The 11,658-nt window shown below is 25.2% G+C and overlaps 1 protein-coding gene across 1 annotated transcript; it reads right to left on the reverse strand.

The window, feature by feature from the left end:
* Nucleotides 1-5,114: 5,114 nt before the first annotated feature.
* On the reverse strand, nucleotides 5,115-8,054 carry LOC137809532 (ethylene-responsive transcription factor ERF114-like; the record flags this gene model as incomplete). Its single annotated transcript, XM_068610640.1, has 2 exons — nucleotides 5,115-5,784; nucleotides 7,799-8,054. Coding segments are annotated over 2 exons (678 nt in total), but the record flags the coding sequence as incomplete, so codon positions are not given.
* Nucleotides 8,055-11,658: the final 3,604 nt, after the last annotated feature.

Raw genomic sequence — 11,658 nt, forward strand, 5'->3', positions numbered from 1 at the left:
AAATAATTATAAAAAAAAATCTAATAATTATAGAGAATTTTTTCGTATGCCTGATATTTTTTTTTACTAAGCTATTCTGCTTCCTGTAAGCTCAACTTAGACATGGATTTGTAGTTTGAATGGTGACACCACGAGTATTGAGTATCACTTAATTACAAAATTAAAGTTTGAGTATATAACCTAATTACTTGCAATAAATATTATTTAAAGGTTTAATTTGACCTGTATAAAAATGTAATATGATCCACTGTTGAAAAAAAAAATTTATTATAAAGGATTGAAAATACTAGTACACTTATTATATTATTAATCTAAATATATTCATCACTAATTATAATTATTTTTTACTTATAAATTTATGGATAAATATTTATCAAGTGTATGGACTTATGCCCATTAGATAGCTTCCCCCATGCCACCTTAAATATGCATGGATAATTTTTTTTTTGAAATATATATTAATATGTAACAAGTTAAAGGCAAATTCTTCCTGCACCATATCAATTTTAACCTCCACCATATCAATTTTTTAAATTTCCAAAACTACCCTTATTCCAAATTAAAAAATCCAAAATAATAATTATAATTGAGAAATAAAAAAATACATGCTGAAAAAAAATTCTGAACACAAAACTAAAAATACATTCCGGATAAAAAATTTCAGAATTCAAAAATATGTTCCGAAAATTGAAATCTAAAATATTTCACATAAAAGATTCAAAAATAAATTTTCCCATTTTTGTGTAAGGTTATTTTCGTCATTTAGAAAGAGTATTTTTGTCATTTTCTAGAGCTGATTGGGTGCTGAAATTGATATGGTGGAGGGAGAAATTGCCCAAGTTAAAGTGTTAAAGGCTTTTATTTTGATATTGGGCTTGGTCCATTTTGTATTCTCTTTCAGTTTTGCTTCTAGGCTCTTTATTTTCTATATATGTACTCTTGCTATTGCTTAATGAAAACACGAACCTATTACGCTTTCCTAATTCAGTTTTCTATCTTTCCCTTATACTCTATCTCTTTCTATATTGATCGAGTCCATACCATTTATTATTCTAGAAGGAAACTGATAAGTTAACAATGAACAAAAATATATATAAAAAAACAATGTCATACTATTACCTTTTAAATATGATGAGTAGAATAAGAGTTAGGAAATCAACAACAATCATCACTAACATAATTCATTTAATATGTTTAAAGCAAAAAGGCCACTGCAATAAAAAAATCAAAATTATAGTATTTACAAAAAAAAAAAGGAAAGTTGGAAGATGTTGAAAATTGGTATGAAAAATATGCAGTTGAAGTTGTAGATAATACGGCAGCAATGCCGCAAGATTTGACGAAAGAGGAAGATGAAGATAATGGAATGAATCGAAATTTAGTTAATCTTAAATTGACGTGAACGTGTTTGAGTTGAGATCTGACTTCTTATATCGTAACTTACAAGGAGCAAATGAGAGTGACATTGAATCATCCACTACTTTTTTTCTCCTTTTACTTCACTTTATCTATCATCATTCTCAATCCTACTCTTTGCTACTGTTAAATTTGTGTTCTAACATTTCTTATTTATTTAAATTAACTGTTTAGTATATAATAGGTAATGAGCTGGTGGTATGCGAAGAAGTCGAAAGAAGTCGAAAGATAGAAAGGTATTTAGGAAAACCTCCTAAACAATAATCAAATTTATGTTTTTTTTTAAGATATTACTAAATAAAACAGAGATGAATAAAAGATAACAAAATATGAACAAAAGAGTAAAAGAAAGATAAAATATATGAAAATGAATATCTCTTTTGTCTTGTTATTAAAATCAAAACAAATGGTCTAAATATATACAAATCGTAACACAAAGACAAAATAAAAGTTATTCACCTCCATAAAGAGAAACAACTGATAATTAGAAAATACACCCAATTAATATTAGAATAATAAACAAATATTGATTAATAATTAGAGATAAAATTATAAAATAAATTTGAAATATAAAAAGGTTAATCTTGACCTGAAGGAAAGAGGAGATGATGGGCTGTAAGTAGTAATGCATTTAATTCAATAATTAAACTTTAATAAACATTTAATGAATCAAAACTTACTTAAATTTGTGAGAATTTCTGTATATACCTCAACTCTGTGATTGACATACAAAGGTTATCTACTTAACAATACGTTTCTATGATTTTAATCGTTTTTAGTGCGATAGAATTATTAACCCATAAGGTTATTGTTTTGTTTTTAGATGAATTCGTCAATCCGGATAATTTTTTTACATTAGGTCCATTAGTATTCCCTGTCGAAGGGATTTTTATATATCTGTGGGTAAAATTTTAAAATTATTTATCAAAATTGGTGAATTAAAAAAATAAAAATGGATAAGTTGTAAAAGTCGTGTTTAAAATACAAATAACAAAAAAATATTTTATAATACAATTTTAATTAAAAATATAGAAATTGATTTTTAAAATATAATTAATTTATCATTAAGAAAATGCAAAGTCATGTTTTAAAACATGAATTTAACTGAAAATATGTTTTTTTAAACGAGAGTTCAATAAAAAAATGAAAGACAAAGTATAGTGGTATATATTGACCAAAATGATTTAAAATTATTTTAAAAATATTTAAAAAGTGTTTAATATTCCAGTTCACGTTTTAAGTGGTGTTTTTAAATACTATTTAATCATATTGTATAATATTTTTAAAATTTATCAAATTAAATTAGAATATACTTTTTGAAACATAAAAAGAAACCATAGTTAATTCTTTAATATGAAATAATGTACATATTTTTAAAAACAAATAATGTGCGTAAATTTGTTATAACTTATGGCAAAAGACATTTTAGAATAATAGTATTCGACTTAATTTAGATTAATCGGATTATTAACGTAGTACGGTCATTGTGAACAGGTTTTTAATCCAATAAATACAATTTTCACAGGAATTGAATTTTTAAAAATAAGAAATGTATCGTCAGTATCCATTACAGAATAACCCATGCTGTAATTGAAATCGAAAATTAAATAATATTGTTGACGTAATGATCTTACGAAATACTTATTAATATTAAGATTAATTTCGTAATTTCGTAATTTCGTAATAAATCCGATCTAATAATAGAGACCAGTTGATAATATAAATATATGTTCTATAATAAAATAAAAAATACATATTTAATAATATTTATTATTTTTAATTATTATTATTAGATATCAAATAATGATATTAACATAAGAAAATATTTTATAAATATTATTTTTTCATGACCAAAATTAAAAATCAAAACTTTTTCAAATACATAAAAAAAACATCCATAATCAATGACAAGATCTTTTCAACCCAACTCATATAACAACATAAAAAAAAAAGTCAATACTTAAAAAAAAGCATAACCATTAATAGCTCTGAAAACAGAGTAACTAATTTGATTATTCATAAATATTATATTCTCATAATCGAAATTAAAAATCGAATTTTTTAAAATATATAGAAAACATCCTCAATAAGGTAAGACAAGATTTTTCCAACCCGATCCATATAACAACATAAAAAAGACATTAATACTTAAAAAATAATAATAACTCTTGAAAACAGAATAATTAATTTGGTCATGAAGAAATAATAGTTATAAATTAAAAACCAAAACTTTTTAAACACATAAAAAAAATAGGGGTGGCAAAGCGGGCCAGCCCGCCCCGCATTGACCCGCCCCGCACTTGGTCCGCAAAAATGCGGGTCGGGTTGGCCCGTTCCGCAAAGTTATTGCGAGTTATAATTCTCGACCCGCCCCACACAAGAGTTGACCCGCAGGTTTACGAGCCAGCCCACATTTTTTTATTTTTTAAATTAAATATTTTTTTTACATTTTGTTCTTAAAAAATTGTCAAATTAAGCCTATATATTTGTTACTATTAAACCCATTTTTTTTTTTCTTTTTCAAACATAGTCAAACATAAAAAAAAATTAAACATTAAGATAAATATCAAATATCACTATTCTTCCACTTCCAAAACATTAAAAATACCTAATTCCAAAACATTAAACATAAACAAAAACATTAAACATAAAAATTATTGACATTCTTCCATTTCAATAACATTGAATGCCGCCTTAGAAGAACTTTCATCCATTTTTTCATAATTATAATCTTCTCATCATCTACGCACATTAAAACAATGATATTTTTTTCTTGCAGGTTAGCGGGTCAACCCGCTTCGTCCTGCTGCTAGCCCGCGGACTAATGCGGGTTAACGGGTTAAAAAGATTAGCCCACCCTACATTTTTTACCTGCGGACCACGGACCGACCCACATGAACTACCCCGCTTTGTCATCCTTATAAAAAAAACATTCATACCCACTAAGACTATACTTTTCCAACCCAACCCATATAACAACATAAAAAAACATTAATATTTAAAAAAAGCATAATGATTAATAAGTCTGAAAACAGAGTAACTAATTTGGTGAGTCACGCAAGGAATATTTGAGACGATGCAATTAGTCAATTGGTGTTGGTTATGTCCCTACTTCTAGATTTTAGTTTGGAAGCACGGCGCATCATTATTGTCACGCGCTTTTCGCCCAAATTTCAAGGTCAGCGTTTTCGTCCGTGTTCAAACCTCCTTCTTTTTCTTATTCCTTTTACAGCCTCACACATCTCATATTTCTTAAGAAAAAAAAACTCAACTTCTTAATATTTTATACCTTAATTATTAGTTATGGACTGAGTCAAAATCGAATCACTAGTTATTACCAATAGTGTTTACTAAACTAAAATGTGTTTGACTCAATAAGAACTAATTTAAAGAAAACAAATAAAAATTAAGCCTAAGATAAGTAATATCATCTAGCATAAAGAAATTAAAACAATATATGAAAATAATATAATTTTTTTCATTGTGTATTTATAGAATAAAAATATGTAATTTATTAAATAAGAGTTTACAACAATTTTTTATCAATAAAATCTTACTTTAATATCGATTTCATATATATGAATCTTATAAATTTAAAGAATTTATATTAAAATAATAACTTTTTGTGGGAGATGTTTTTACACCACTTTGTTTATATATATATATATATATACAAGAATATGATTTCACACATTGTCTCCACAAGGTAAAAGCTCATATAAGCTCTGTTCTATCTTCTTCTGCTTAATTTATTTCATCTACATTGTTCATATCATATCATATAATGAAAAAAATACACACTCAACATTCTACTTCAACTATTATTTCCTTCACACCATACATAATATATATATTATTATAAGTCTCTAATAAAAACTATAGGATATGTAGATCATAGAAATCATGAAAATCTCTGATATGCAAATTAATTAATGTATTGAAGTTCTCAGCGTTTTTGTTTGGCATCGAAATCAGATGTTCGTTTGGTAGGAGGCTCGGAAGAAGAAGCTGCGGATTTCATGGAGAAGGTTGAAGAAGATGACGAAGAAGACGAAGAAACAATAGCATCGTTATTAGTTGCAGTGTGACGAGGAAGCAGTTGGAAGGAAGTGGAAGAAGGTTGTAGTGATGGTGGTCGATTTGTGAGGTAACCTAATTCCCCTGAGCGATGAACTTTTTCTGGAAAATTGAGCTTGGCTTTGGTTCCTTTGAATCTGAGAGCTGCTTCATCGTAAGCAAGTGCAGCAGCCTCCGCGGTGGGGAAAGTTCCCAGCCAAACTCTGGCTGCTTTCTTCGGGTCGCGAATCTCCGCGGCCCACTTCCCCCATGGTCGCTGTCTCACTCCTCTATACTGTCTTCTTGCGTTTCCTTCGTACACACACACATCACGAATTTCAACAAACACCTTGCGAGCATCTTTCGTTATGCACACGCACGTCACATTCACGTATGCTACTTTTCATAACTTAACATTATAAACACTTCATATATTTTTCTTTTATCATTTAGGATATTCAATTTTAGGGTCATACTAATAAACTAATATTTTAATTATATATATTTTTAATTTAAAATATTATTATAATGGTTTGTCTTTTCTGGCTGTTAAAGATTTTTTTTTTAAATGTTATGTTATGTCTAACCTATTTCAATGAAATTGTTTTATAATATTTATATAAACTTATAACTATGTGTATAACTTATGCCATAAATATATATATATATATATATATATATATATTTAGGTGTATTAAATCTTGTGCTTGATTTTTTTTAAAGAAATTATTAGTTTTGGTGTTCATAATTATTTAAGACAAACTTTCTCATCATTTAAATAATGTGAGTATAGACATGTCACATATTAACAACTATTATGAGATGGCATATAACATGACATGTCTGGGTATATAGTCTACATGTATTTTATATGAATTATTAATTTTAGGGTTTAGGTTTGAAGTTCTTTTAAAGTTGGTATTTTAAAAGTTTTTTATTTATTTACGCTGACCTAATAAAAAATACCAGTTTTATGTTTGGTTTCAAAGAAAAATAATTCTTTGACAGTGAGTTATATACCACTCTTAATATAAATATAAATATATATAATAAATAGTAAATTTATAATTAAATAATATATAAAAATATTAAAAGTTATAACATAGTTATAGCATATAAAAAGATAGATGGTCAATATAAATATATATATATCACAAAAACAAGAAACAACCTTTTATCTGGTAACACAACTTCAGAAAAATATAAATTACCCACATTGATAACTACACACAACGATAACTTCAATGTTCTAACTCACACAGCTCTTTTCCACACTATATACGATCGTCTTCACCCTAATCTTTAAACTATATATATTGTATTATAAATACACTATAATTAACAGCGTACTTTATTAACATGTTGTTTAGCATACAAACATCAAACTTTAGATAACACATTTTGTGTATTTGTCACTACCAAATAAAACGTAGAACAATAAATCTTGTAGTATAGTACTTATACGTCCTGGGATATATTTTGTATCGCTATTACCGTATGTTTGGAGTGAAGGAAGGAAAGAAAGAAAAAAAAAATTCCTTATATAAATCAAGTTTTTTTTTTCTCACACCACAAAAAGAAAAATTTATCTATATATCTTTAATTTCTTTTTTTCTTTGGCATGTTTTCATCATTATCTGGAATGTGTCTATATACTAATAACATTGGTATAAAAATAATTTCAATAATTTCATCCTATTTCTTTTACGCTTTGTTGAAAGAATTTACTTCTTCTTTCTCTTTCTAGTTCACATCATCATTAACATTTTATTCAACATCATAATTAACAGAAATGGTATTAAGAGTGGTAAACGTGAGTATAAAGAAAGTAAGAGTTGTTAATTATCCTGGTCCTATAATTATTAAAGGGTGTAAAGAGTGTGTAAAAAAGAAGTAATAACAAAATATTAAATTTTTTTATGCAGTATCATATAAGTGCATGGGAAACAAGATTGAGAAAAACCATGAACAACACATTAATGTAAACAAAACAGCATTCATGTATATATATGCAGGAGCCTCACGTGATGTAACTTGCAGGATCACACGATGATTTTGAGAGACAAATCAAGAAACCCTAAAGATTGCTATAGCTCTAGCTACACAAGGTAATAACATATAATAGTATATCCTTTTCAGGTTTTAACAAAGATGAACACAACAGGGGAACATAATTCTTGTTTATGCATCAATTCATCAACCTTATCTTCTAATTCCATGGTCCTTAATTACTCCTCAAATCAACTACCAAAGCAATCTATATGGAAAAAAGACAAAAAAAATGTCTAATATAGTATATATGATGATGGCACAGGGAGGAACATACCTTGGTGTTGTGGTGGATGTGATGGTAAATTCGAAATATTCTCAACAGCACTAGACTGAGACACTGTTGTTGTTGGATCTTTGTGCTGTGGTTTGCCACCAATGACTTCAACAAGGGCTGATACCACAGCTGATATGTCTTGCTTAGACTGAGAAAAATAAAACGGAAACGTTTTTTCTTCTGCTTCTTCTTCTTCTTCTTCCAAAGGAAGTGGCCTCTTCCCATGTTTTCGATCCACTTTGGCAACTGAGATCGATCACGTTAAAGGTTCGATCAAGTATCCTACTATATATAGGTAGTTCTTCACTTGGCTGTTCAGCGATGATTCTGAGTGTTAACTGCTAAATTTTGTTTATGGTTTTGCTGAACGTGCAAACTAATTGAATCTAACTGATAAGAAAGTGTGTTGATGTTAGTGTATTTGGGTGGATCGAACATAAAGGCGATCATGGAAAGGGAGAAGAAATGGAACTAGGAAAGAGAAGTGGAAACGAAGCTAGGGTTTTTGAATGAAATTCTGAGGACTACAAATAAACTGAAGAAAGAGGAACACAAAAGTCTTCTGTTCCCTTATTCTTCTTCTGTCTCCTTTTCTTACTTTATCTTTTTTTATGTTTACTTTTTAATTAAACCTTTCCTTTTCATGGTTATCTTATTTTATTAAAAAAATAAAAATTATTAAATAAAAATTAAATTTTAATAATTAATTAAATATCAATTTAAAAAATAATTTATAATTTTTTATTAATAATATAAATTATTTTAGATAATAATATTTTAATTTATAAAATAATATTTAATTAAGTCATTTTTAATTATTTAATTTTTTAAATTAATTTTATTTAATAATTTTGTTGTAATGTTAAGAGATGAATAATATTTTTGTAACTCATATTAACAATCTTATTATAACAATATTATTTTGATTTCATGTATGCTTTTTATATAGTTACTGAAAATAAATAATTATTTGATTGAATATAAATTTTAATGGAAGATTTTTATACTCGGCGTGAGTACATGTGAATATAATATCTAATTAATTTTTTAGATGGAGTATGTGTACATATCCTTGTTAGCATACTCATTCTTTTTTAAATAATTAAAATACTTATAATTTATTAAATAATCTAAAAAAATTATTTTCATTATTTTTATTGGTCATTTCTTTCGTTTTATTTAAATAATTCTTTTATTATAAGATTTTTGTTTTCTTTCTCAATTGTTTTCGCATCTTTCAATATTTTTTTTATAGTTTCCTTCAAATAATGTATTACAAAAAGTATTTTAGAAGCTAGAAAAATAGTTTTAGAAAAATAATAATATAATTATAATGACACATAAATATTTTATTATTAAAATAAAGAATATATATAAAAATAATAATTAATTATTCATGTTTTTTAATATATAATCACCACATTTTTACAAAGTTATTCTCTTTTCCTTTGCCTTCTTTCTCATATTTTGATCATCTCCCTCATCACACTTTTTAGGCAACTAAAAACAAAATTATCTGATTAGATTTTTAGTTAGAGTAAATCTATTAGATTTCCTTTTTCCTACAAAATTATCTGATTAGATTTTTAGTTAGAGTAAATCTATTAGATTTCCTTTTTCCTTGAGTTAGTTTAGTTTTAGTGTTTATCTGAATAGTATGTGTTTGCAAGTGACGTACTAGACACATGAAAGTTAATACTAGAGTACTCTCTACAACTATTTTATATATTTGTATACTTATAACTTAAATTCAACGTCCCACATTAAGTAATTATTACAAGAACAATCTTGTATTATTTAATGTTGTATCAGACTTTCTAATAATCATTTTTACATGCTAATTCTTTATTTTTATAATATAAATATCAATTTATATTAATTATAATTATTTTTATAAACCTCAGTGATTATATTCTAAAAATTATGTAATTTTCTATAGTTTTTCACAAAACCAGCAAGAATTAAAAGTAAACTGCTTTTTAATTCCTTTTAGATAAAAGAAAGTTAAGAAAAAAGTAAAGATATATGATTACATGAAAATGAAAATGAAAGCATATATAATTCCTTTTAGATATAAAAGTTAAGAAAAAGTTTTAAAATGTGTATATTTTTAAATTGATAAATGTTCCGACCTCAATTATAAGAGATAATATCATGAAGGTAAATCATCACATTTGAAGTATTATTTACTTTAGAGATTCCGTCACAGTTTTGTCTTTAAAAAGCATCTCGATGAATTAAGAGAGTAATGTGTATTTAAATTGTCATTGACCTCGACTCATAAGCCATGTGAAACTATATTGACTGAATAATTCTTAAATTAATAAAAATGGGATGATACAATAATGTTACTAAATATAAAAAGTTCAATTATGTATTTTTAAAAGTGGAAAAAGAATTTGTCAATATAAAAATACAATAATCAAAATAAAATTTTACAAAATTTATAACACATTTTTTTTCCAAAGATTGAATTATAAACTAGTGTGGATTTGAATTATTAAAACTGATATTAGTAGGGCCCTATAATGCCACGTGATTAGGTGTATTCTATGAATTAAACATATTAATATTAATTCAAAAGGGTTGTTTTATTATATCTATAACAATATAAAGAGGATTCCTGTACACATTTTTTTTAAAATTTTATCTTTTATAATCTTAAAATATAATAAATATGAAAGTTATTTATTTTAAACTAAAAATTTAAATTTTAAAAAAATTAGAAAAAATTGAATTTGAAGATAAATAATTAAATAATTTATTTTTATTTCAAAATAATTAAATAACTTCTTCTTTAAAAATAACGGCTATATATAATAATTTATCCTCTAAAGAATATATCTCTTTTTTTACACATTTTTTTATAATTTTATTTTTTAAATGACTACATTTTTAAATTCAAAAATTACTAAATTAAGTTTATAATAATACATGTAATGATTAAATATATATTTTCTTTGTATAATGATTTTATACCGTGATGTTATAAAACTTTTTTATTCATATAAATCACGGTTTTGCAAATTTATTTTATTGGATAGGACTCATATTAACAAACCGATAAAACTAAACTATCAAATTTGATAAAAAAAAATCCTTTTGTCAAAAATAAATACACATATACATATGCAACTTTTTTAAGAAAATAATTATTTAAATTTACATATAATAATGCATATATTATAATTCATTGTTTTTTGATAGTATACAAAGAACTCATTATTTTTAATTCATTGTTTTCTTCTTACATAATTGTTACAGAATTATCATATTTGTAAATTAGTACTTTCGTGTTTAGAACATATATAAATAGAAATATATAGTAAAATTTATAATGACACTTATAAACTTACCTCATTAATTCAATAAATTTACAATTATTATAAACTATAATACATTATCTATACCTAATATAAAGGGGATTCCCCTCTTAGCTGTTCTTAATTTTTTTCCTATTTTATCTTTATATTAATATTTAATTTTATTATTGTATTATGGTCATTGTGTCATTTCTTATTCCCCTCTTAACTGCTCTTAATTTGTTTTTCCATTTTCTTCTTACCTAATAATTTATTGTATTAATTTATTTGGACATTTTATAATTTCAAAAATTAATAAAACAATTTTTTAATTTTAAAATTTATTTTATTTATTATTATTATTTAACTGGAGGGTGGAGAAAATGGAGAGATTGATTAGTTACTTTTCTGTTTTAAAGATCTTCTTTTCTATTAAATAAAAAAATTAATTACTCTTTAACTTCTTATTTTAATGTTATTAAGAGAAATTGTTTTTTAAAAATAAAAAAATACTAAAGAAATAAAAAATGCGGTTACACAGGTTAGTAGGAGAGTGAA

This window comes from Phaseolus vulgaris, chromosome 2 (assembly GCF_000499845.2).
Source record: "Phaseolus vulgaris cultivar G19833 chromosome 2, P. vulgaris v2.0, whole genome shotgun sequence".
Taxonomy (NCBI): Eukaryota; Viridiplantae; Streptophyta; class Magnoliopsida; order Fabales; family Fabaceae; genus Phaseolus; species Phaseolus vulgaris.